Source organism: Oenanthe melanoleuca, chromosome 21, assembly GCF_029582105.1.
Source record: "Oenanthe melanoleuca isolate GR-GAL-2019-014 chromosome 21, OMel1.0, whole genome shotgun sequence".
Classification (NCBI taxonomy): Eukaryota; Metazoa; Chordata; class Aves; order Passeriformes; family Muscicapidae; genus Oenanthe; species Oenanthe melanoleuca.
In genome coordinates this window covers 7,024,476-7,051,548 of record NC_079354.1, presented here as the reverse complement: position 1 = coordinate 7,051,548, position 27,073 = coordinate 7,024,476, and the positions used below count along the sequence as shown (strand labels likewise).

The 27,073-nt window shown below is 44.3% G+C and overlaps 1 protein-coding gene across 3 annotated transcripts; it reads left to right on the top strand.

Annotated features, from left to right (window-relative positions):
- Positions 1 to 967: 967 nt before the first annotated feature.
- CTNNBIP1 (catenin beta interacting protein 1) lies at positions 968 to 25,209 on the top strand. 3 transcript variants are annotated; one of them, XM_056507966.1, is made up of 5 exons: positions 968 to 1,063; positions 14,299 to 14,385; positions 17,403 to 17,524; positions 17,934 to 18,024; positions 23,645 to 25,209. In XM_056507966.1, the coding sequence occupies exons 3-5, from the start codon at positions 17,429 to 17,431 to the stop codon at positions 23,701 to 23,703; spliced, it is 246 nt and encodes an 81-aa protein (XP_056363941.1). In that variant the 5' UTR covers positions 968 to 1,063; positions 14,299 to 14,385; positions 17,403 to 17,428; the 3' UTR covers positions 23,704 to 25,209. The 3 variants fall into 3 exon arrangements, with proteins under 3 accessions (XP_056363941.1, XP_056363943.1, XP_056363940.1); XM_056507968.1 differs by lacking the exon at positions 968 to 1,063 and adding an exon at positions 2,396 to 2,611; XM_056507965.1 differs by lacking the exon at positions 968 to 1,063 and adding an exon at positions 3,199 to 3,404.
- Positions 25,210 to 27,073: the final 1,864 nt, after the last annotated feature.

Here is a 27,073-nt window from a genome sequence, read left to right as displayed (position 1 = left end):
TTCAGTGATTGTACTGATCTGAAAGAAAAAGTGTTAGAAAATTTAAGCTTCAAATGTTCGGTCTCTCTTTCTTCTATCTTTGTCTCCTTGTGTTATTTCCCTTCTTTGATCTTGAGTGGAAAAGTAGCAAGTTCTTTGTGTTGAAGAAAAAATACAAGATTTCTTAAGAGATACCTTAGTTCTCAAGCTACTTTGCCTGTAAAAGTCCAATTCATTTTGATAGAAAGCTCTGTGTTAATGACACCCTATGGCCAGGCTGTATCATTAGTGGCTGAAGTGGGATTGATGCATGATTTTGATGGATTTGAATTATCAGACTAAGTCTGACATATTAAAGATTAACAAAAGCAAAAGAGATTCCAAACTAAAAACAAGTCCATCATTGGGTACCACGCACACCTTGGAGAGAAAGAGTTTTCATTATTGTTATGTGTAGTTGAATACTGGATAATGAAAGCAGGGATTGTGTGTGCAGATGCTGCTGGAAGCCCTTAATGAGTGGGGAATGACAACAAGTACTGACAGACTTGGGGGGTGGAAGCAGCTGTGCTGTGAAGGAATCCTAAATGAATTTCAGAGCTGATTAAGAAAGAATTGAAGATCAGGAAGGACAGGATGAATTCAGAGAATTTTTTTAAGTTAAGTAGGGATTCAGAGGAAAAGGTTTCATGAAGTTTTGGCTTACACAGCAGCCTCATTAAACAAGAGATTAGAAGCTATTGAAAAGAAAAATCCATTTAATCAGATAGATTTCTGTAAAAGAATATCAAGTCTTTATACAATACTTGTCAAGATGTTAGACAACCTTTAGATAATTAAACTTCTAACATTCTCTGGCGGAGGGTTAGGTCAAGCAGTGTGATGATTGGGAAGGAACAGATTTGATCAAGTGCAGCTCTATGTTCTGTTTGCTTTGTGCATTCCCATGAGATATGAACAATATTTTACTTTATCTCTTGCAGAACTAGCATAGTTGAGAGGCCTCTTGAGCATCCATCATGTCTTATGATGATACAAGTGACTGATGGCAAGATGTCACCTTGCTTGATAGCTAAACATCTCGGTAAGCTTGAAGGGAATAAACTAAGGTGGAGCAGGAGCTCAGTTTTAAGAAAATAAATCTAAAATTCTCCTAGGCCAGAGGAGGCCTTGTGGTATCTCTTCCTGCTAAAACCCTTTCTAAATGAATGCAGGATGTTAAATTGATGATCTGTAAGATTGCATTGCACTGCTGTACAGTCAGCCAGCTGAATGAGGAGAGTTAGACAGTACTTAGTCATAAAATGGTGTTGTGCCCATGATGTTATCAGTAAGGAAATTCATACTATTGCAAGGATGCAAATGATGGCTTAATTATATGCTCTCACTAGCATAAGATGTTTTTAGATCTTTCCCTCAGACTCATGTACTGTGCTAATTAACAGTAATCCAGCTGGAGGATCCCAGAGCAATGCTTCTGCATATTTTTTTCAGCTTATGCTGGAGCTCTTATTTTCTTTTCTTAAATAATTAATAATCATTACTGCCTGCTGTGCTGTGGGTATGTGCCAGTGATCTCAGATCCCAGCACATTTGCACCATTCCTGTTCCTGTCAGAGGCTTGGGTTTGCTCTTTGCAGAGGCTTTCATGTTAAGCCCTTCATTAGCTGGCAGTGGGGTTTGGATTTCAATGGCATCGGGCTTTGATGTCATTAAGTATCAAGCTGTTAAAGGAAGCGCCACCTATTTCATTACTGTGACTATCTTTATGCAATTAAGTTAAATACCGAGTAGAAAACAGATGCATTTTACTAAACAACACTTGGTACATAAAGTATTTTTATCTCCAGGAATTTTGTACTTACCTTACTGGCCTCACCAATGCACCCTGTAAGGAAGCAGGGTTACTGTTAACCTAGTGGGAAACCATAATGCAGATGAGTGATGGAGCAGGGTGGAGAGCCTTTGGTGGCTTCTGTCTTCTTTGGTTTTTAGTTTTAATTAATTCCTCTCTGTATTCACTGAGGTTTTACTGTTCTTCAGTCAATGTTGATGAAGCATTACTTTATTTCTGAGTGCTTCAATGACCATTTATTCTAGTAGGAGGTTGTCATTTTCTGTATTGGCCGAATGAGCTGAGGCTGTACTGGATGTTGCAGTGTCTGTAACTTTCTCAGCGCAGTGTTAATGAGCAGCGCCCTGCTGGGATAGATCTGGGCTGGCCCCGGACCGGAGGGCCAACGGGAGACCCGGGCCAGCCGGACCCCGGGCCAGCCGGCACCGCGTCCCTGCACGGGCCGTTCCCCAGGTGAGTGCGCTCGGCTCCGGCCCATCGAGCGCTGCCCCGGGCGCGCCCCCTGCCCGGGCCTGCCCGCCCCTTCCCCGGGCCTGCCCCGCGTCCCGCCCCTTCCTCCCGGCCGGCTCTCGGCTGCTGCCTGCGGCGCCGCCGCTGCCCTGGGCGCCGGGCCGCGCCGGGTCCCTCCCCCGGAGCCGCCCAGGCACCTCCCTCGGGCCGCGGCGGTGACTCACGGCGGAGGAGGAGGCTCGGCTCCGCTCCGCTCCGCTGCTCTCGCCGCCCCTGCCCAGCGCGCCCGCCGTCGCCGGAGCGCCGGGGCCGCGGGCCCCGCACCAGGTGAGCGCGGTGCCCTTTGTGCGCGGCCGCGAACAAAGGCGCTCGGCGGCCGGGCCTCCCGCTCCGCTCCCGGCTGCCGGCCCCGGCAGGGCCCGGCCCCGCCGCACCGGTACCGGGTTGCCTGTGCCGTCTGCTGCCACCGCCCCTACCGGCCCCACTCCGCTCCGCCTGTCCCGCCCCGACCGCGGCTGCGCTGCCCCGGCAGGTGAAGGTGTGCAGGAGCCGGGCGGGGACCGCAGGTGTCCCTTCCATGGCCGGGGCGGTTCGGGCGGCTGGGGCAGCGCCCCGCGCCGGCGGTGCTCCGCATCCCGGCCCCGCCTGCGAAAGTGCCTCTCGGACAGCGCTCGTAAAGCGCTTCCCTCGGGGTAATTCCTGCCTGCGCTAAAAATTGTGTTTCTAGAGCCTCTAATGCAGCACCCGGGTACTTTCAGTTTACATGGACGATATTTGTTGGCACGCGTTAGATTTTTACCTGTTGGGAAGATACGTGACAGGGGGGCAGCATCACCCTCCAGATCAGGATGTGTTAGTGCTCCAGAGACTGATCCTCGTGTCTGCTCAGCATCCAGATGTGCTTCATCAGGGCGTGTTTGCCTCTCAGACTCGGGTTTGCTTTCTCTTCTAGAAGAGAGTATTTTTGCTCTGTTGTATATCATCTTTTATTTGTCCATTCCTCATCTTGGCATGTTGGACAGGATGAGCTTTGATGCTGTGTGAGATGAGCATGAGACATTCTGCAGATGGAGAGGATTTAAAACAGAAACAAAACACCAAGCTCCAGCAGACTTTGGTGGTAAGTTAGGTGTGCTAGTTCACAGTCTGGTCCAAGCTGGCTCCAGTATTGTGAGAGGCATGTTTAGAGAGTATTTAAGAACATATTCTAAAATACATTTACAAAATCCTACTATATTTGGGTTTTTTTTGGCTGCTGAATCTGCAGGTTTTCCATTTCTTTTGGTCTTAATTATTTTTGGAGCTCGTGTGTGATGTGAAGTAGCCTGCTGAAGGAGAACCTCTATGTAAATGGGGAAAAAAATGAGGCTAAACATACATTTGAAAGGGGTTTATTTTGAAAGTACAGGTATTCAGGGTGAGGGAGCATACAGAAAGCTATGTATTACTACTTTTGAAAATACAGACTGTTTTCTTACCAAGATACAAGCTACTTCTGCCTTGACAAACAGATTCATCTGGAAAATTCTGACAGGTGTACTTCAGATACATTTCTGTTGCTGCACTTTGCCCTTAGCTAAAAAAGCATCATCAGTTTTTTGCATCTTGGGAGAAACTGGCAGCTCCCTCAGTACAATTTAGAGTTGTTGGGGATTTGTGTGCTTAGTTGATGTGGTACACAGAAATAATAAATCTATGAAGAAGTGTGTTAGGACTGAACAAATGCAGGAGCAAAGACCATTTTGGAACACTTAATTGGTAGTGGGTTGGACCCAAATCTGCTTTAAAGCAGTTTTCTCTTTTAGTTCATTGTAAGCCTTGCAACAAGTTAATAGGAAAGTTACACAGGGCAGAAAAGTGCTCTCAGGATTCTTCCCGATGCCCAGGTGGGAAGACAGTGAAATCTTCAGCAAGAAAGCCGTCCCCTGGGCTGGCAGGGTCCCTGTGCTGATCCCCAGTGGGCTGCCCTGGCAGGAGCTGTGTGGGCAGCAGGGCTGGGACTCACAGTGAACAGGAGCCTCTGCCCCTGTCCTGACTAAACTGGTCAGCGCTCATGGGCAGAGCATCCTGTGCAGTGTTGGGAAAGCAAGTTCTGAACCCCAGTTTTATGGGAAATCTGTAGCTGTATCAGTTTCTGCTCCCTTCCATCCTTTCCCACTCCCCCCCCCAGGGTTTGTGAGTATTTCACTTTGCAGGAGGAGAGAGATGTTTCCAAAACAATTTGTGTTGTTTTCTAAACAAAGCCAAAAGTGAACAGAAACAAAACCTAGATTTTGTAATTGCTAACAATGACTGTGATACGTATCTGCTGCCAAAAATTAAAAATCATCCTGCAGTTGCATATGGGCAAAAAGAACTAACACCTAAATGTGCCTGATGTGGTTAAGCTGTTCAAGGTTGATGCTTTGCCTAGGAAGCAGTTTGTCAGAAATAGATCTATTTATATATATTTAATATAAGTTTTTCCTCTCCAAAATGTTTGTCATCTGTAACCAACACAAACATTTATGTTTTCTACTAAGTATTTCAGTTCCTAAGTTGGTTGTTGACTACAAAGCATCCTCTTGAGCATCTGACCTAGTTTGAAGCATCAAACATCCACCCAAGTGCTATGCACAGAGAGGCTTTTGGAGGCTGCTATTGGAGATGCTAGGAGAAACTTCCAGGAGATTTTTTTTTTCCTAAAAGAATAATTTATCAGAAATATTCCTATACATGCACAGGGTAAAGTGTATTTCTTTTTACTGCAAGCAGTCATCAGATTGGGTTTCCTCCTGAAATACAGCAAGGGCAGAGGCAGCTGTTACAGCTGCACCACCCCATTGAGTGTACAAGAAGTTGATTGGGAAAACTGCAATCCTCACAAATCCTAACAAATTTGCTAATTGTTTATGTTCTGAGCTAAAGCATGATACAAGTGTGTGACTAGTCCCAGTTTTGATGGTGAATGTGCACCAAAGATATAAATTATTGGAATGAAAACATTGTCATCTATTCCACATCCAGTGTTGCTAATTTAATGGTCTTGCTTCTAAGTACAAGGGAGAAATGACATGTAAATAGGTTTGAAATGTGCTAAAAGCTTTTTACCAAGTAACTTAACTTCATTTAGGAAGAACCCTCCCAACCACTTTGTTCAGTGCTGTATCTCTGAGAATGGAGGGCTCTTGCAGTTCTTTTTCCCGTTGAAGAGCTGAGCCCTGTCCATGAGGCTTCCATTGGCAGGGGAGTGCAGAGTGAGCAGAACTAGAGGTGAAAAGAAATCAAAGATTGGCAAATTAAACAAAACCCATTAGTTAGTACTAGAATAAAGAGAGCACTCTCCTGACTCTGATTTATTTTCAGCCTTAGTGTTGAAGAAGCATTATATAACAAATGCTCAGAAAGTGAGGAAAGCTCATTTTTTTTCCTGCTCACTGCTGGTGATCTGACTGTTACAGAGCTTCTATATGTTTTAAATGTCAGTCTGGATTCAGAAAGTGGAGTCATACTTCTTGCTTTTCAGTGAATACATCCAAGGTTTTACAAATATCAAATCTGCCAAGCCTATTTCTGTTTTCAAAAATATTATAGATGTAATTATTCATGCTATTTAAAAACAAACAAAACAACCTAAAAGTTCCCCCAAAAACCCTAATAATTTCAACTCCTTGCATTATTGGAATTCCAGTGACTGACTAAATGAGCTACTGATTGGGGAGCAGAGATGGAGTCAGTAAATTTGTACAACTATTCCACTTGTCTCAGGATGTTCTGTTTTATTCCATGCAAATACACAGACCAACAATTGATTTGATTTTCAGCAAGTGCATTTTCTCTGTATTATGATGAAGCAATCACCTCTGTGTATGACCATGACCATGCTCAGATACCTTCTGACTCAGTTTATCCTTCCATTAAATTAGTTGACTACTTCACATGGAGGGGGAGATGTTTAATTAAAGTGTAATTGTTCTGCCTCTGAACTCATCCAGGTCCTGATTCAATGCACAGTGAAGTCAGTGAGGAGCTTTTAATTAATTTCCTTGAGCTTTAAATAAATACATGTGGACGTGCACCCTTAAAGGAAATGTGACCTAAATTTTTGCAGCAGAGTTGTTGTAAAGGAGGAATATAAATCCTGAAACAGCTTAAGGTAAACTACTGAAGGAAAGCTTTTTGCAGACCTGAGGAGGGGATGGTGCAGCTGCAGGGATCTCTGGTGCCTGTTGCCATATTAATGTAATTTTAATGGAGTTTCCTAGCTTTGAGTGTTTGGATCTTATGTGGAAAACTGGAAATTTCTTTGTGCCTTGGCAGCTTGCTCAGTTGGTCGGGGGAGGCAATATCAGACTTCAAGATAAACATAGTTAACTGAATGTTTATGCAATACAAATCAGCAATAACACTTACAGTATAATTAACTTTAAGAGTTGATGCCAAATTGAGAAAAATAGGAGCATTCATGTCTTCTTAGCTGCCTTTTTCAGGAATGCCTGTAGATGCCAAATAATACTCCTTGGTTTATGAGGAATTTGTGAAAGGTTTTGCTTAACTTCAGAGGTCAGAAACATCAGGTTTTGCTAAACAGAACTTTTATTGCTGAAATCTTGGTTAGCAGCTACAATGAACTTAGTAAAATTGCCCTTTCACATTTCAGACTGCAACCATTCTCTTACAGTTTCACTGTCAGATTCTTAGTTCACTAACTTTTACAAAATACCTTTTAATCTTTAAATAAAGTACTGTGTGTGAAATAGCACATGTGAGGCACTACAGTTTAGGCCCCTTGTTTTTCATGTGTTCATTTCATTGCCCTTGCTGCAGTTTCAGATGGAGCTGCTGTCAGCTCCTTCCTTTTGTTGGGTAGCTAACCATGATAGAGGTGTATCTAACTGTGCTTATGCTTTGGGAGCTGCAGAAATCTGGCTGCACTTCCAGTCATTCTCTTTGCCCATTCTGTCTTAAATTGTGTGGTGGCTGGGTGCAGTCCTGCTCTTGGGAGCTTCCTGGAGTGATCTGGGATCTTTGCAGTGGTTTTAGCTTGTGTCACAATCAGCCACTCTGATCATTGTTGTGAATGGTCTCTGGGCTAACTTCTGTTGTTGCTATTGTTCTGTGGTGGAGTTTGATTGATCTAAATTACTATTTTTACATATGGTTGCCTTTAACATCTCTGTGTAGTGTCTTGCCTGTAATTCTTCCATTGTGCTCAGGAGTTAATCAGTCCCAGAACTGATGGGAACCCTTCAGCCCTGCAGCCCCTGGGTTCTTCCTCTGCAGCTCACAAGTGTTTGTTCAGTGCTGGGGGGACTCTGCAGCTCTCACTCCACTGACCTCGTGCAGCTTTATAGCACAGCTCATGGCTCATAGAATTAAGGTAACATTCAGAACTGTGGCTGGGCAGGAAGGAAATTGCATCCATTTTCCTGAGAAATAAGAAGTCTTAAGATTTCCTTCCTTGCAATCCCACTTGGCCAAACTTAGGGAAAGCCAAATGCCCATGGTGAAATTGGTGTGCAATTAGGAATTTCTTTTGAATTAGTGAATGTTAAAAGTCCTCTCTTAAAACTGACAAGGATTTTCTTCCTCCCTCCATCAGATATCTTCACAGCACAGTCTTGTTTGGTGACCTAAGATGAGAACAAAAATCCTTTTCTTGTGCTTTTTGTTTCTAGTAAGTCCTTCAGAGAAGAGAGGAGCTGGCATACTTGGCACACCGTGAGACAAATTTGTGGAACACTATCCAGGATGAGTCTCATGGATTATTATTTTATGAAGGTCTTAGGAACAAAAGTCTCTTGCCCATATTATCCAGTAACAGTGCTGCTGCTCACAGGTCACTGAGGAGGCAGAGTTTGTGTTCTGGTTGGTGCTGAAGAAATGATCAAGGCGTGTAGCCATATTAGACAAAGAGCCATTAATTCTTAGTTCAACTACAGCAAGAGCTATTAATAATAGATCTCTTTAAATTGTTTTGAAAATTAAACCTTGATTCAGAATTGAAATCTCTAATTTTCTTTTTTGTTTGTTCAGAGCATCCATGGGGAAAGCAGCACAGAAGTTTGGGTTTTTTTTCCTAAAGAGGCAAGATAACTAACATAGGGGCTGTGTTTGTCACATTTTATGTTGTAATTAGGTAAATGAGGTATAAGAAATGAAATCAGCATACCCTGTAACCTCCTTCCGGCTGGTCCCCGGTTCATGTCCTCTGTGACCTTCCCTTGTGACCTTGCAGCCCACCAGGCTCGGGTATTCTGATCCTAGTCCCCCTGTGTCCTCATCCCATTGGCCGCCAGCCAAGGCCACTCCCATTCCCCTCTCCTGAATACCTGGTTCGGAGAGAGACTCGCCCTCTTTCCGGCCGCACCATCGCCATAGAATAAACTGAGATTGAAAGAGCCTCCTTTGTATCCTTTTCCATCCATGCTATGATACTTTGTCTGATCTTAAGTAATTTGGAAAAAGACACAAAGTATCGCAGCAATTTTACAGCAGATTTTACTGATATATGAGGCCAGAGCACTGTTTTATGTTGTTGTCCAATGGTTACACAATTTTGGTAGTCAGGAACTATTAATCTGAGTCTCTGGTCCTAACTATGTTCTTTGATACACTATTGCCAAATATTAAAATGCTAAGTAGTCACCAACCTAATTACAGCTCACATTTTAATTGCTTTTAAAAATCTAGTTAGCCATAGTCTCTCTACCATAAAAGATTTATGGCCATTTGCAGTGTGAAGTGTCTGTGCCCTGGCAGTAATGATGTTCAGATGTCAGAAAAAATTACAGGGCAGCACAGGTCACGTTTACATTGAGAGCTCTCACTAATACCTGGCTGGCTGTAGATCTGTGGTGATGAGTACTAGAGAAATGCCTATAAATAAATATGTATCAAATATGTACACACAGTGACAGCCTTTCTGTGCCAGCACCTGTGCTCTGCCATTCCAGGTTAAATGCACCCAGCACTGGCTCCTTGGGCTGGGAGAAGTTGGAGAGTTCACTCCAGAAATGACACTTCTGGTCTTTGGAGGCTTTTTCTGTATGATTGAATTGAAATTCAGTGTTGTTGTTATTTTAACTGCTTACAGATCCTTACTGGAATTTTTCCTGTTCTCACTTAGGGTTTTGCCTGTTCTGATTAGGGATTTGTGCTCTAGGATGACCAGGTGACCCCAAACTGATCCCTCCAACCTCAGCCATTTTGATTCTGTGATTTTAGACTGTTCTCTTTTCATTTATGAGTAGTTAATAGTGTCTCTTCCCTTTGGGTTAAAGTTGCCTGAAACACCAAATTTTTGCACTAGCTGCAGTTTAATACCAAAATCTGAAAATGAATACACTATTAATGAAACTGGTTGGGAGTATACTAAATATTGAAGTTCTTCACCATTAGCAGTGCTGGTAATTCTGACTGTTTGTGTTTCCTGTTCCATTTTAAGTCACTTTGAGAATTGCTGAAGAGGCAGGAAAAGCACCTTGGGCACATGCACATGCCTGAATCAATTTTGACATTGTACTGTGTGGTGGAAGCTTCTTTTAGGTTCATTATGAAGAGAACCAATATCCTCCTCCTCCAGTCAAATAACTCTTTATCAGGGGTTATATTTCCTGAGTGCAGGGTGTTTGTGTCCTGTGTATTGTTATTTTTTACCCTGTTGACTTTAGCTTCTCTATTGTAAGTGTCCATCTTCAGCCAATCCCAGATGCAGTGCTGATGATCCATAAGTCCTCAGGGGATCCTGAGTCTGGTGTTGCCCCTTTGTGCAGAGCTGCTTTGGGAATGTGGCTTTACTCATGGAGCTGATTGGTGTGACCACAATTAGTGGTCTCCATGTTCCTTGTGCATATTTGGGAATTGGCCTCGGCTTAGGTTCAGCAATGACCACAGAACAGACCTGGGGACTGTCATTGGTGTCAATAATTAATAGCCAAAAAATATCACACCTCATGGGTGTTCCATGGGTAGCTATTTGTACCATGCATGGCATGTCAAACATATAAAATGGGGTGGAAACACTGAAAATAATTTGTTGATTCCTGTGCGTAGTTCATCATTTTTACCTTTTATTGGTGCTCCATTTTTTCACTAGTTTATGTTCCAAGTTAATATCAAACTGTGAAAATGGTCCTAATTTCTCAGAAACAATTAAAGGCACCTCAAGTTTAGGTCTGTGTTCTGGAAACTTCATTTTCTGAAGTTTCTGAAATATTTACAGATAGATCCTACAAAGCTTTGCTGTACTGTTCTGTTTTAATGATGGATGCTGGACACTTTTTACAGCAGTAATTCTTCAGTGGGACACCTGGTAATTAAATCCTTGGCTATCTGTCATTAGTGCCTAATTTCCTGCCTGAGGATTTGTAGCTTTGGTTTAAATAGGAAGAGGTGCCAGAGCCTCTGTGAAAGGTGCCCATGGCTGGGAGGAGAGCAGCACTGTGCATCCAGCTGTAGGTGAGTAAAATATTGGAACATTCCACTGGGATTGTCTCCTGTTCTGGGATGCAATTTGTGTATAAACTGCTGTTTATAACATGTTGTCACTTTTTAAAGAATTTTTGGCACATTCATCTTTGAAGTGTGAATACCTTTGTGAAATGAAAGGGTTTTTTTCAGGTTTTGTTGCTGTTACTACGTTTAATTTCAGAGACTTCAAGTTGACTGACATGAACTACCTAAAACCTTGTGCTGCCTCTTTTAACTGTGTGAGATGTGTGAGGTGTCCTCTCCTTGAGAGAAGGAGGAGAAATCATCTGGTTTGTGTGTGCCTGAAGGTCAGGAGGCAAATTTTAATTTCATGAAAGCGATGATCATTATAGTAGGATTTTTAAAATTTATTTTTTAAGTCAGCTTGAGCATTGATGTAAGAGCTGTTTTGGTATATTGGGAAGCTCTGTAGAATCCACTTCATTGCTACTTTTGAAGTCCGTTTTGAAAGGTGATCCAGCACTGGGGAGAAAAACCCCTGCTTGTGTTCATAAATGTTTCATGAATAAATGGCAGTGTTTGGGGCTGTTTCCTGTCCTTCTTCAAAAAGGAGGACTGTGGCGTTTCGTTAAAAATTTAAATCTAACATTTAAGAGATTTGAATCTACCACGGGAGTTCCAGCAGTAAATTGACCTAAATCTGACACTGGGGTTCAGATTCTGAAGTCAGCTAAAAGGTAGCACTGAGCATAGAAATGAAGACAAAAAAACTCTGTATTAAATATTTCAGTTCTTACTGTTCACCTATAAATAGGTAGCTGTTATGAATTCTTCATTGTATCCCTCTGGAGATGGGAATTAATCCAGTCTCCAGCTGCCTGTGACTGAAGGTCATGAGTCAGAATGAATTAGAGGAAAATTTGTAGCAGGATTTTTGCAGACTCTGGTTACTGAGTTCAGGTTTCAGGCTCCAGCTTGGAAGGTTTTTCTGGCTCTAGCTGTTCACTGAAAAATGTCATTTGAAAATTAACAAGGCTTAAATTAGGGGCAGCATCCCCTTGCACTTCCAAGCTTCCCAGTATGACCATGTGGAACTGTGGAGGGGAATGGCTTAACCTTGGATAATATCAGAGAGTCAAAGGGACCCTTCCTGCTGCTCTGAACTGCACTTGTACACAGCAAAGGGAACCTGCAGTGCTTGGGTTTATTCAGCATAACTCCTTATCTGAGCTTTAAAATCCTGTCCCATTAATTGAGGGCTTTAACTGCCTCCAACACAACCAGTCAGATTAAACAAAAAAAATAAATTGTAACTGAACTAACTCCTATTGGGTTTCTTTTGGCTATCACAGGAAATGCTACAAGATATTAAAGAGGTAGTCAGCTGGGACTTGGGTTTTGAAGAACTTGCCAGATGGTTGCTCTATGTACTCTAAATTGTTTAGACTGAATATATAAAATACTACATTTTCCAACAGCTTACTGCCTTTTTATTTTCTTCTCCCTTAATTTAGGCTGTTCAGATTCCTCAGTTGCACTTTGTGTTTTCCCATACCAGTAAAATGTGGTTGTTAGGGATTTCAGCATTACAGAGGACTGCAGTGTTGGGGTAAATATGAAATTTGAAGAACAGAAGCTCATGTTGCATTCTCATTGCATTAAATAAGCATGGCTTCAAAACTGAATGGGATGCTCAAGTAACTTCCTTCATGCAAAATTTATAAAAATCTCTTTTTTTGGTGTGTCTCTTTTTCTGTTGAGATATGCAATTTTTGTTTATTTAAAAAGATGACAGGAGGGGAGTCAGAAGAATTTGGGAGTTCTTAATTATGAACTGATCTGTGGCATTGTCCAGCAGAAAGTCCCTTCCAGTTTTAAATTCATACCAGTGTAGGTGGAAGTGAAGGAAATACAGTTACAAATCTGTAATTTTCAGTTGCTGTGTGTTGGAATCTTCTTCTGAAAGCGTTCAGTCAAAACAGTTCTTGCTGGTGAGGCTTGAGTTTCCTGAGGAGCTGTTTCCATCTGTTGGTAAAACAGACAAGTTAAACTGAGATTGAGTACAGATTTCTTCTGTCTACAATTTTCTGAAGTGAAACCCCGGTAGCTGATGTTCTAAACCAATTGGGGAAAAAAGAATAAAAGGGAAGACTGACTGCAGTTACAGTATTTATTCATGATGTACTGTTGTGTCTGGGGTCAGGAATTGAAGAGAAAGTCACTGTGGTCTTTTAATTCATTTTTTGGGAAGAAATAGATTTTATTTTCACTAGAGACTTTTCAGAACAAATAACAGTGAGGAGAAGTGAGGAGGTATCCCTTAATGCGAGTGGGAAAATTGAAAGTACTCAGCTTTACGTGGCTTGGGTAATATCCTTGTGAAGGAGCCCGGGTGTTTTTGGGTGCAGAAGGATCTCCAGGTTCTCATTCCAAGCCGTGTCTGCTCTCCTCTGATCTCTGGCTGCACCACAGTGTTCAGTGTTCAGTGCTGGCTTTGCCAGGGGCCAGGGCTGCCCAGCCTTTCCCAGCCCAGGAGAGCTCTGCAGGGACACAGATGGGGATGTCAGGCGTTCCTGGCTCTGCCCAGTCCCCATGCTGGGCCCTGCTGAGCTGCAGGAATTCCTGGGATCCTCACCCAGCCTCGTGCAGGCAGCGTGGGGAGGGAAGTACTGGGCTGCAGGGCAGCTTCCCATCTGTTCCTGGACCTCCTGGGTTGCTTGGCAAAGGGAGGTAGTGTTTTCAAACTCAAATTATTGCCTTGGCAAAGCTGGGCTGGCAGTGTTGGCTGTAATGTATAGATCTTGGTTGTTTATTATTCTGTCATGTGAATCATCTTAGAAATAAATGAGAACTAAATTTCCTTGCCTGTGCCTGGCAAACAAGGGAGAATTAGGTGACCCAATTATGTCCATTTGCAGTGTGTTGGGTGCAGCAGGACAAGCTTGAAGCATTTATTCTTTTAACACAGTTTAGTGAAGAATCCAGTCATTTCTAACACTGCAGCTTTTGAAATGCACAGGTCAGTCTTTGTGAGAAAGGAATGGAAAACTGGCACTGGGCAGCAGATGCACATTTAGCTGCCAGAGGTGAGCACAGGCAGCCCAAACTTTCCTGTTGGCTCTGCACATCTGCCTCACCCTTACCTGGAGAGACCAGTTCCAGATCTGATAGAGCAGGGCATTCTCTATGGCTTCAGCAGCCTTTGGCCTCCCTTCCTGCAGTGCCAGCATCCAGGATATGATTCCCAGAAACTCAGCTGAGATCCCATCCCTTCTTTGCTGAGGCCAGCATGTATCAGTTGGGTTTGATCTGAAAGCTTCCAAAAGAATGCAAAGCTTGAATGCAATTCATTCTCAAGTGATTGGGAATGTCATTGGTGTGGTCAGGGTGGGAATCTTGCAGCTGAAGAACAGCTTGATTTTGAAAAACTTTAAACATAAAAAGGTTCTTCTGTTTAACAGCTCCAAACAAGTGAGCAGTTTTATGAATTTTACCTGGATTGTGTTCTAAAGCAGACTGGGAGTGAAGGTATATTGCATTAAGGATCTTTCTGGGGTTCAGCTGTGGATGTTCCGTAATTCTTTGCTCATTTGTTTTCACAGGGCAGTTCCCTTGTACATTTTTCCCAGCTCCAGTCACTGATCAGGACTGAACACGTGGATTATCTGATCTGTGGTTTCTAGAAGCAGGTAGGTTGGCACAGAAATCTGGTGTTTTGTTGGTTGGGGATGGGGCAGTGACCACTCATCCTTGTGCCAGAAAGATCTGTGGGAATAAGCAGGGAAATGCTGCTTAAGGAGCATTTCATAATGTGCAGCATATTCTTCTGGAGAGAACAAAGTTGATAAGTACTTTGATAAGATTTTTCAGTCCTTCATTTGCAAGTGTGGATCATGCTGTCTTCTGGGCACAGACTAGCTCTGTACGTGGGTTTGGAAATTTTCTCTTGTAGCATATGCTGGGTAATGTTGTCATCCTAAATTGTGCCTTCTGAAAGCTTTATGTAAGGAGAAAACAGAGATGTTCACATTTCTCATGCTGGGGTCTCACTTCTGGTTTAGGACCTTTGTCCTTCCACTTTGGTGTCATGGAGTACATGGAACTGTGCTGGCAGGATCATTGTGTGGTGCAGGGAAAGCAAAGTGCTGTTGCTCTGAAAGCTTAATTTTACCTCTCTGTACATATTTTTTGAGCCATAATGAGTGCTTTTTTCACCCATGCTGCTTACTAATTGTGTGAAGCATTCACTGAATGTGGCTTAAGGATTTTTATCCTTCCTGTTAAATAGGTGGCTTTGTGACAAACTCACCTTGGCTGAAGGTTGCTTCAAAAGAGCCAGGCTTAGATAGGGATTCCCATCACCCCTTTTTAAAGTTTGAAAATTAATAAACAACTAGAAAATATCTGTGGTGGAAAACAGTGAATAGTAACCAAACCAGGTCTTGTAATATGGGCTGTGCAGAGGAATGCTGAGGTGAGGTCTCCCTTGTGGGCATGGGGGCAGCTGTGGCATTTTCTTGGTGCTCTTGGTGCCACCTATTGATATCCCATCCACTTTGTTTTGTCTTACTACATTTCAGCTTTTGTCATGCTTTTTCTTTTCTAGGTTGATTGGTTACTAGTATAGCAGTTTCCTTTTTTCAAGTACAATATTTTATGAAAAGTATTTATAATATTGAGAACCAGTCACAATCTCTCAGACTGACTGGGTATCTTGGTCAATGTTTATTGTTTTATCAGTCTCTGGTGTATATAACTTGATGTCTCTTGCTCACTGTCTTGTTTTTTTCATTGCCTTACTATTGGCATCATTTGTTAGCACTCAGTAAATTGCACTGTGGAGTATATACCTGGTAGCATAATCCAATTTACTTACTTGAGTTGACACTACACAAAATTAAGGGATTGTTTAATTCCCCCTTCAGAGAGCAGTTTGCTGCCTGTAGAAAAACCCCAACAATCATCACCTTGCACATGTTCAGGCTGCAGGTTTCCAAGCAGAATCATCTATAGCAGATCATCTTCAAGCAGATCTTCCCACTGAAACATGTTCAAGAAGCACTGGTGATGGCTCTTTCTCACTTTTTACTGCTGTTATCTCCATGCTCAGTAATGTGGGTGGCAAAGCCTGTCCCAGCAGCTGCTGCTGAAGTTTGCATTGCTTCTGACTCACTCAGGAGGGCCTATGTGTAATTTTAAATGGTTTCCACACCCAGATTACTTTCCCTTAAAAGTAATAATGAAAATGAAGTGAGAAGAGAGGTTGGTAATGACTGCAGGAAAACATTACTGGGCAAACTGTGTTTGAACCTGCTGGGATGCAGCCTTCCCTCTGCAAACCCTGTGTGGTGTGTTCCCTTCATTACTAAGGTTCAGGAAATCACAGGTTGGTGCAGGACCAGACCCAGTTCTGGGAGTGAAAAGTACTTGAAGACCTGTTTTGGAGCCACTTCTCTGAGGTGTATGTGGTACAGGAGTGGCTGGGTCACACCTCCATCCACTCCTGGAGCACAGAGTGGTTTGGGTGGGAAGGGACCTCAGAGCACCTCCAGTGCCAGCAGTGCCATGGCAGGGACACCTCCACGGTCCCACTGCTCCAACCCCAATGTCCAGCCTGGCCTTGGGCACTGCAGGGATCCAGGGGCACCCTCAGGGAGGAATTTCTTCCCAGTATCCAATCTAAAGCCCCTCTCAGTGAGTGTGAAGCCCTTCCCCCTTGTGCTGGCACTCCAGCTCCTGTGAATAGCCCCTCCCCATCCTTCTTGTGGGGTCCCTTTGGGGGCACTCAGGGGTGACATTTCTGCACACACAGCACTGCTGAGGCTTGGGTCAGTTTGGGACACTGCTGGAACAGTGGGTTATTTGAAGCACCATTATTTTTTGCATTTCAGGTTAAGGTTTTTACTATTGTTGACTTAATAAACATGGTTCAAGATGATTTTTAAGAGCAGCTGAAGAGAATGCCTGAATGTTGTTTGTTTTTTTTTTGTCGTGGTAAACACCCTGTTGTAGAACTTAAATATTACCGGATACTCATATAATAAAGTATAATCATGCTTTGTGCAATAGAATTTGGATAGCACAGTCTGTTTATTCCATAGTGTAATTATTTTTATTAAAATAAGAAGCCAAAGCTCAGCTTTTCAGTTTTTTCCTGCTCCTCTTAACTCTGTTTTCTCTTCAAAACCATTTCATAAATTTTAATAACTTTTACAGTAACACAGTGGCCTTTTTGTATGATATATAAAGGAAAAAAGAAAAAGAGGAGGAAGACTTGAGAGTTTAGATTTCACACAGCTTTTGCTTAGCCACTGCAGGCTTGATGGCTGTGCATTGTGAATCCTGTTTTCATTCTGCTTGTGCTTATTTATGGAAAAATCCCCAAACCACGGACTCTTCTGTCAGGGTGATTCTTTCATCTGGTTCTGAGAATTCCTTTTCTACTCATGCAGTAATGTAAGCACAGATAATGAGCAGTGGGGATGCAAGCATGGGCTCTATTTCAGTTGCATATGTAAGGCCCAGTTTAGCTGCTCACATTTTTGAGGGTTTCTCTGGGGAAGGATGTGATTCCTTACTCTCCCAGGATATTCAGTGATCTGCCCACTGATGAAAAACAGGTATTTTGGAAATGAAACTTTCCCTCTATTTCCTGTTAGACCCCATTGCTATTGTAGTTTGTCTATTCCTGGTTTTGTATCTGCAGGAAATCCAGGAGCTGGCAGGAGGGGAATGAACCGTGAGGGCGTCCCCGGGAAGAGTCCGGAGGAGATGTACATTCAGCAGAAAGTGAGAGTCCTGCTCATGCTCAGGAAGATGGGATCAAATGTAAGATGCACGTCCTAGCTCATCCTTTGTGGATTTTCTTTGGGCTAACTGAGATAATGCCTGTTGAGATGGGCAGGTGATGGTCTGGCGTTAATGCTGAGTTGTTTTAGCCATCCTGGATTTAACTGTTATCAGTTAAACACAACTGATTATTGCTTAAATATTGTGAGGCTGTGATGCTTGGAAGTGCCATATATAGATAAATGATTTCAAGTTTTTCATTACTGGAAAAAGAGCCAGGGGAAGCAGCTGTAAGGTGACACTGAAGCTGCCCATGGGTTCCTGGTGTCCCATTCTCTGGGGTGGAGGTGCAGGTGGTGGGCAGTGGGCAGAGGCTGCTGTGCTGCCTGTCCTTGGCAGTTGCTGCCTAGCTTTGCTGGGAGCTGAGGTGTCACCTCTGTGCCCACAGCTGACGGCCAGTGAGGAGGAATTCCTGCGCACCTACGCGGGGGTGGTGAACAGCCAGCTGAGCCAGCTGCCCCAGCACTCCATCGAGCAGGGTGAGTGCTGCCCCGTGCCCCCTGGGCCCTCCCTGTGCATCCCTGTGTCCTTCTGTTCCCCCCTGTGCATCCCTGTGCCCTCCTGTGCATCTCCATACTGTCCCTGTGCCCTCCCTGTGCCCTCCTGTGCATCCCCATACTGTCCCTGTGCACCCTGTGCCCTCCCAGTGCCCTCCTGTGCATCCCATACCCTCCCTGTGCACTTCTGTGCCCTCCCTGTGCACTTCTGTGCCCCCAGTGCCCCCTGTGCCCTCCCAGTGCCCTCCTGTGCCCCCTGTGCCTCTCCATGCCCTCTTGTGCATCCCATACTCTCCCTGTGCCCCTCAGTGCCCTTACAGTGCCCTCCTATGCATCCCCATACCCTTCCAGTACCCCCTGTGCTCTCCTGTGCATCCCATACCCTCCCTGTGCCCCTCTGTGCCCTCGCAGTGCCCTCCTATGCATCCCCATACCCTTCCAGTACCCCCTGTGCCCTCCTTGCCCTGGCCCTGCCTCCCCTGTGCCAACAGCCTCAGAAAGCACCACCTGTAACCCCCCTGGACTTCCAGAATAGTGTGCCACCTGCTGAAACCCGTCCTGCAGCCTGGGATATTCCAGTTTTGTGAATTCTTCGCAGAAGTCTTGGTAAAGGATTGTGTGGAGCTGCTCTGAGCCCACTGATCTCTTCTGAGCCTGAATGTCTCTTACTGTGTCTCCCTCCCTTGCACAGCCTTTGTGCCAGATCACATTCAAAAAGTGCAGTTTGGTATTGCAGGAACATTGTAAGGCTCATGCCAGAAAGAACTGAGCAGAGATTTAGTCAGGATCTGAGACATGTGGAAATCCATTACAAACACAACCTGCACAGACTTGCTGCTGTGCTCATTCCTTACATAGCTGGGGGCTGATGGAGGTGGATGTACTTGAAGAATTCTGAGCCAAAATACACAACTTTTTTGCCAGTCTAAAGTGAGAATTTTCTTGTTTCTTGTCAGAAACTGAGGTAGACACATTCAGTTTAGAGACTTACTGCAGTTGGCATTTTTCAGCATTATCCTTAAAAGGTTCATTTTTCACTGTGAAATCTATGCTGAATTACCTGTACTTTGGCAAAGACAAGGTGATAAAATTAGAAGTCCAGCCAGGGGACACAGATACTTCCTACAGTGGTGCTGAAGCTGTAGTGTGCTCTACAGATGGAAGCAACTGTAATTTATTGCTCAGCGCTTGGATTTTCTTAGAAATCTCTCCAGGTTCCTAACAGTCAGGGTAATGCTCTGCTGTGTCCTGTGAAGCAGGAGCAGCTGAGTTTGGAATTCCTGGAGCTGAGAATGTCCTGACACCTGTGGCACCCTGAGGGAGATCCCATCTCCACTAGATGGCATTGCCTTGTGCTGGAAACCCCTGCAGTCCACACACACTGCCTCAAGACTGCTTAAAGGAATTTTCTTCCCTACTTCTCTGTTTTCATTGAATCTCCTCTGGAGGATTTATTTTTCCTTTACACGGCTTGTCTTACACAACAACAAAAAGAGGTGTTATTTGGGGAGTAACTTACACCAGGTTAGCACTTCAGTGCATTTCAGAGTCTTTTGTTCCACAGTAGGACAGGTTGCTCTCAGCCTGACTTGTCCCTGATGTATCTTTAGAGACATTTTCCTCCAGCAGGCACAAAGGACACAAAAACTCCACATCCCCCTTTTGTTCCAAAACCCAGAATGATACTGTTGGCCTGAGCAGTCTGAGAGCTTTGTTATGGACCTGCAGGTTTCTGTGTCCCCTGAAGTGCTGCAGGCTGGCTCCAGTTCAGGAAGGCTGCTTTGGTTTGTTGGGGTTGCCTTGACAAAAGTGTGGAGGGTGGATGGTGCAGAATTCTGTAGGTGTTTTACAGTTTCTGTTGCATTTTTTTGTATTTCTTCTCTGTGTCCATGACCCATGTCTGAGGCTGGTGGCCCCACAACAGTGACCTGGGCAGGATTCTGAGCTGCTCCCTGGGGTGTCCTGCTGTGATTTCTGAGCAGATCTGTGGCTCCTGGAGGAGCCCCTTGGTTTGGCCACAGGGAGTCACTGCAGCCTCTGTGGCTGTTGTGTCAGGATGTGGCAGAGCAGTAGAGGAAGGAGTTCGTACTCTCCCTGCTGAATCCAGCTCGTGCCACCAGCCCTCCAGCAGCCACTTCAATACCAGTGTCTTAGACATCCATGAGACTCTGTTGTCTAAGATGCAGCAGTGGAAGTTAATTTGGATCAAAAAGGATCTTAGAATATCTCTGTAATTTTTAATCAAGCCTGAAGGCCAAGACTCCCCTTTGGTTTATGCTTATTTTTATTGGAAGAAGAGATATGATAATTGAGTCTAATATCAATGTCATGCTTACATTTTTTATAACCATTTTATTTCTCAATCATTGTTAACACCTGTGTGAAAGTGCAAAGTCCAGGGTGTTTTCCTTTACCCCAGGAGCTCTTTAGCTGACATCCGTGGAGTGCTTGTTGTTTGTTTTTATGGCTCCAAGAATAACTGAGGAGCCCTGAGGCATCTCAGTTCAAGCAGTGTGTGTGCTGGAGAGGGGATGTAATCCTGGGCTGTTCTGGGATATTCACACACTGTCCTGCCTGCATTGCAGCAAGAGCTAACACAGCTCACACGCCATGAAATTCAGGCTTTCTCACATATTTTGGAGTACAAGCAAAATGCCTCTCAGGAGGTTCTGTGCACAGAAGCCTCTCCCATCAGCCCCATACCCCTGCTGCCAGCTCCTTGCATTTCCTGAGGGTGGCTGGCTCTGCAGGGCTGCCCTGGCAGCTGTGGGGTGGGAGCAGTGCAGGGAGGAGGCACAGGATGGGAATTGTGCTGAGACCTTGGTGATTGCAGCTCTGTGTTCCTATAGCAACAGCAGTGTGCTGCTGGTTCCTGGAGGAAGCTGCTCCCATGGGAGGGCAGGCTGAGCTGCAGACACCAGCCTGCCTGGCTGAGATGGGTTCTCTGCCTGTGGGGCACCAAAAGCACCCTAGGTGCTTGGGGGGCTCCAGGGGACCCTTCTCAGGGCTTGGCAGAGGGTGGTGGAGAGTGGAGGTCCAGCTCTGTTCAGTGCACTTGCATTTTGTAGAAACAAGGCTTGTTTGAATGTGCTGCCGCTCTCAGCAGTGAAGGCTGTATTTTTAGAATGCCAGACTAGGATGCTAATACTGGGAATTTCAGGGAAGAGTTAATGTTTAGAAGATTGTTGCTGGAAGGTGGTTGAAGAAATGTATTTATGCAAAGATCTTGTGTGAAGTGAAGAATTTCTTTTTTTAAATTTGGCAGCCTTTCGAAATTCCCAACAGGCTAAACCTTCTGATCTCTAAATGCTTCTGGGGTTTAATTAATTCTGCAGGTGACTACAAGCAAATCAGATGTACATATCTATTTATCACTCCAAGAGCACTTAGAAATAGCAGCTGGCAGAGGTGTCAGCCTCTTCTCTTGTGTTGAGGTGGTGTGGTTGTAATGCAGCTGTACCTGCTGGGTTCATTGTCTGGAGCCATGGAGGGGAGCTGAGGAGCAGCTGGGGTCTCTGAGCTCAGGGCACCTCTGCAGCCTTCCCTCCCCTGAACTAAAGTCACTTCAACTTCAGCTCAGCTTGGCTTGCGAAGACTGAAGAACAAGTGCTGTAGAAGAACTCTAAATTCAGCAATCCAAACAACTGCAATTGGAAATGTCAGTGGGATTTTGTTGGAAGCTAGTGGGGTAAGATTGTCACTATTACTTTCTAAGATAGGACATAAGCCCACCTGTTAGTTATTGTTCATTTCTAGCAAGAATGAGGGTGAGAAAGCATAAGGCACAAGCAGTAAGAGAAGTATCTGAATGTCTAAGGGTTTGTGGCAATTAATGCTTTTCTCATAAAAGATGGGGAATATTTCACTGGGTGTGTTGTAAGTCTCTATTTCAGGGTAGAAATGTGTGCCCAGAAAAGGGACAGCTGTGGAGAAAGCAGCTGTATGCATAGATGCAGGTCAGGTAAAAGTGTGCCTTTGTCATTGTTCTATACATTAATTGCTGGAAGTGCAGGGCTCAGTGCAGGATGTACTCAGAGCAGACGTGGTTCACCATCCCATTGTCCCAGTCACAGGCTCTTGGCCATGTACAGCTTAACTTTATAACCTGGGCTCTGCTTTTTGCATTATTTCACTTGATGAGTAAGAAAACATCCGTTGTGGGAGCCAAGTGGGGCTGCAGGAGCAGCTCTGACCACTGCAGAGGCCCAGCCCTGTTTTCTGGCAGTGGCTGTGTCTGCACAGCAGCACTGGGGAATTGTTAACCAGCCCCTTGTTAGCTCTGGGTGCTATGGGTTATAGGGCAGGGCTGGAACAAACCCTTTGTGCTCAGAAACCTGGATGGCCTACTTCTGGACTAATGTCACCCAGGTTCTTTTGCTGGGGGACACCTGCAGAAATGGGTAGGCAGGAGAAGAGAGCTGTGGGGTTATCTGGGATGGATCCTCCTTTCCTGGGTGGGACTGCAAGGAAACCTGTGAGAATTTTGTTCCTGTTTAGACACTGGAAAGGGGAGACCCCTGGGCAAACAGTCAGATATGTTCAGGAGTGCAGCTCAGCCCATGCTGGGTGATGTCTCCCTGGTTCTGTGGCTGCCAATGACTCCAGCTGTTCCTGCACCTTTGGGGATGTGAGGAACACTCAGTGCCAGGGTGCAGCTGTTCCTGCACCTTTGGGGATGTGAGGAACACTCAGTGCCAGAGTGCAGCTGCAGCTACCTTTCCTCCTGCCTGCTGCTGCATGGGGCTCTCCCTCCCCAGCACTGAAGGGTTTGTCACAACCCTGGCAAGTGGAACCCTTGTTTTTCTTTAGGGGCTGGTAGTTCTTGCATGGTTTAAGATCAACAAGGCAGCTCGTTAGTTCTGAGCTGGATCTTGGTGCTGTATCATTCACGTTTTGATCAAGGAAGAAGCAGTTTGTGCAGGAGATGAGAAGGGAGATGGCTGCAGGGCTTCTGAATGCTGGCAAGAGGCTGCACCAGTTTTTGATGTAGTTTTATATAAGATAAGGTCCCTACATATGAAAAACAAACTACTACTGCTGGGTCCTAATATTTCCTTCTTTGAGTACATATAACATCAATTGTGAAGTGTATCAAAGTAAGTGCAGTTGCATTTCATGAGCATTGATTTAGCTTTTAAGGACATTAGCAAGGGGAATTTACAACCATTTTGTCCACTTTTCCTGCTATAGCACCTGAAGAGCAGATTAGATAAGTCAGAAATGGAATTTATATAGTAAGAACAGATGAGGCATTTTTATTAGTTCTCTTTTACTTGTGTGCAGGTGTATAGGCAGAAGTTGCTTGTGGCACAAAACTGAGATTTGCTTCTTGATGTGCTTCAGGTAAAAGACTGGAGAAATTTTACGTGCTGATGATCTGAGTTGAATTTGAACTTTGCAAAGCCCTGGAAGAGGATTCTGTGGAGCTGAGCAGTTACCTGGCTGGGACAGCAGTGCTGGTGCTTTTGGCATTCCCCAGTTTGTCCTTTGCTTTCCTGTTGGTTGTGTGGATGTGTAATGACACTTTGGGTGCTGCATCTCTCCACTGCTCTTCGAAGGAAGTAATTATGGCACAGCTTTCCTGTACCCATTGTTGTTGCAGGTGCTGAGGATGTTGTGATGGCATTTTCCAGATCAGAGACAGAAGACAGAAGACAGTAACTCCAGGACACCTGAACAAGACAGAACTGGAGAGGACAGTGAGATCCCTGAAGATAGAGGAGGATGGCTGAGCATTAATAAGTTCCTCTGCCCACCCTAATTGTACCTTGGTGTTCCTTCTCCTTTGTAATGTTGTTTCCCTTTGCCCAATCCTCAGAATGCATCTCACAGCCATCTCTTCCTGTCAGATTTTGCAACTCAGCCGGGCTGTGTTCATTAAGGACAAACCTGAAGGTGTGGTTCTGGTTGGCTCAAAGGGACAGGCTGTGGTTGGATAAAGGAAGGCAATTGTTCAAACTTGACCAATGGAAACCTTTTATCTCACATTTTATTTTATATTTTAAACAAAGTCTCTTGACATCCTACTTCTAAAGAAGCTTTTCATGCTGTGGTGCTTATTTAGGTCAAACTTGTGAATTTGAAGAGGGTTTGATTTCACTGCATAGAACTGGAAGCAACTTGTGATTGGGTGACAATGCAAAAGCTTTCCCTTCAGTTGGCTTGCAGGTATTTTGCTGACTCCAACATTTTCATTGCAGGAAGCTGATGTTTCGGTGCATTGTTTATTTCTTTATACTTACTGACTTGGGGGGGAAAAGACAGATGTGCTTTGCAATATTTATTACATCTACACACATATAAATGCTTGCTTTTGGGGGGTTGTTTTGGTTTTTTTGATTGGCTTTGAAGTCATGGTTTGATTTCCTTTTGGCTGCAGTGTTTCTGATGCAATCAGTTTTTCCATACTCAGCTGCTCTCTGGCCTCGAGCTCTTTTGGGAGCGTGTGTCAGAGCAGATCTGGGTCAGGGGTGCACCTGGCCAGGCTGGGGCTGCCCAGCCCTGCTGCCCTGGGGGCAGTGCCCAGCCTGGCACTCCTGCTGCCCACACAGGAGCTGGAGGTGTTCTGCAGGAATTGAGAGAATGAGATCTAAGGCTGTGACGTGAACTTGCCAAATTTGTATAGAGAATGTGTGAACTTGTTTAAAATACTAGAGTTCCACTTTAACCCTTTGATTGCTGCACAAGACTAGCTTTCACATTAGGAACAATTAATGATGATTAACTTAAATCCAGCTTGCACTAGGCTGTAATAAACTGAAGTTTCTAGTCACTTGAAAAATCGAACCTGGTTTCCCTCCCTGCAGCTGTGTGGTGCTGGGGACATTCTCTGGACAGCAGCATGTTTCTGGGCACTACACAGGAGGCAGCAGGGCTGCACTGGGCTGTCCAGCACTGAGTGCACAGGGGACACTCTCAGGTTTGCTCTCTGTAGCTGCAGGGCCTTAAAACACACCCAGACCTTCACAGACTGAAGAGCCTGCAGTGGAATTCCTGTGGTGCACTGATGTTCAGGAATCCGCACATAGTTCCAGCACTGCTGCCTAAAACCAAGCACTTCATTTTTCTCTCATGTGTGCAGGTGGTTTTTACAAAACTTCTGGATTTTGCTGTGGGTTGCACTGACTTTGAGATGTTTCAGAATCTATTAAAGCTGAACTCAATTTACCTGCTCCTGGTTCTTTTCCTATGGTTCTTAATTATTGACAGTAACAATTCTAGAATCTAACTGTGAGAACATGACCATTTTCATGGCTAGAAATTCTGCTGACAGATTGCTCTTGTGGTCTCCAAATGGGGGAAGGGCTGGAGAGAAACCATGGACTGTCTGCAAAAGGAAGAATGGACTTGTGAGCACAAGGAAGAAATTATCTTGAACAAATAAATTTAATGAGAGCAATTGTACATCTATTTATGAAAACGCTCCTTTGGATTCAGTTGCAGCTTTGTAAAAGTTCTATGTGAAAGTAAATCTTTTACCCCTTTTTATTGGGGCCAGATAAGAAATTTCTTTATTAAAATAAACCAGGAATGAGCCCAAAGGATTCTCTAGGTTTTGACTTGGTTGCCTAAGAAGCAGTTTAATGTGAATTTGGTGTAGAGGGGGCAGCCCTTACAGTAACTGGGGGGTCCAAGTGACTCTGGCTGCTCTGGTGCCTCCCAGTGCTGCCATGGCACTCCTCAGCAGATGAAGCTCTTCAGGAAGAAAAGTGAACTGTTTGTGTAACTGTTGGGGAGGGGGAAATACAGTTTTTAATAGCTACTCTTGTTTCATATTGATTTATTGGCTTCACCTTTGAGAAAGACACAGGACATCAGCATAGTGGACTTGTTTTATTGTTTGTACAGACTTCTCTAGCTTTGCTGTTGTGCTTTTGCCTTCTCAAGTAAACCATTACTAATAAAAGCAGGAAATCAAATGTTTTAGAGGCCAGAGTTGAGCACAGATCTAATTTGAAATTGGTTTGTAACTAGAAAAGGCTTTGTAGTCCCATTATCAAGCATATAGTGCTTAAGGCATTCAGAAAGGGGGTGGAAAAGCTTTAGAGGCATCTTGCAATGCTCTTTGGGTGGTCTTTTGGGGAGAAATGTTCCTTTAGAGATCCAAAATGTGCTATTGTGCTGTTGCTGTCAAGCTGCTCATCCCTCTCAAACACACTGTGTTTTGCAGAGCTTGAGGAGAAGATTGAGAGCTGAGTCCCACTATCCTCTCTCCCCAGGTGGGCAGCAGGTGCTGCAGTGTTGGAAGCTCCTTGTGTCTGAGCATGGTCTGTAGTAAATGAAAGTGTTGCTCCACCATTCACACAGGCCTTGAGCTTGATTCTCCCAGGTCCTAAAATAAACCCTGGAGTGACAGAACATGTGAGCTGGAGGCACAGCAACACTTTGGAAGGAAAGAAGCTTGGATCACAAATTAAATTAAAAAAGCTCTGAAATTTTTTGTTCCTTTTCCTACCTAAGATAAGCAGTTACTAGAAGTTGTATCCTCCATGGCCTGTGTGAGAATTTCTAATGCTTGACCACTAAATCTGTTTCACTTCCACAAAGTCTACTTTCTAATTCACCAGCAGCCTGCATAATTCTGTCAAAGGCTGAAGATTTAATGGCCTATGAAGTAGAAAGACCCATCACCTATAGCAGAGATTATCTAAATGAGATATTTGGATCAGATGTGGGATCAATTCCCATGGCTGTTGGAATCCCTCACCAGAACAGAACAGTGTTCTGCACTGCAAAAAAAAAAAAAAAAAGTAAAGGCTAGAAGTTAAAAGCTTTGAATTAAATGTATAAAATCAGTTGGAAATTATTTTATGAAATACACTGAGTGTTCTGGCAGGAGAGGAATATATGATTTGGATTCATTTAACATCAGTCCTTCAGCTTTTTTTTTGGTCTCTTGCCTCCTCAAGAACTGTGGCAGAGCTGACAGCAAAAAAGGCTGCAGGGCACTGGGACCAGCAGAGACCAGGAGTGCAGGAGGAGCAGTTTTTGGAAGTTTAAGGAATCTTGAGTTCTATTCAGTCTGCACAGA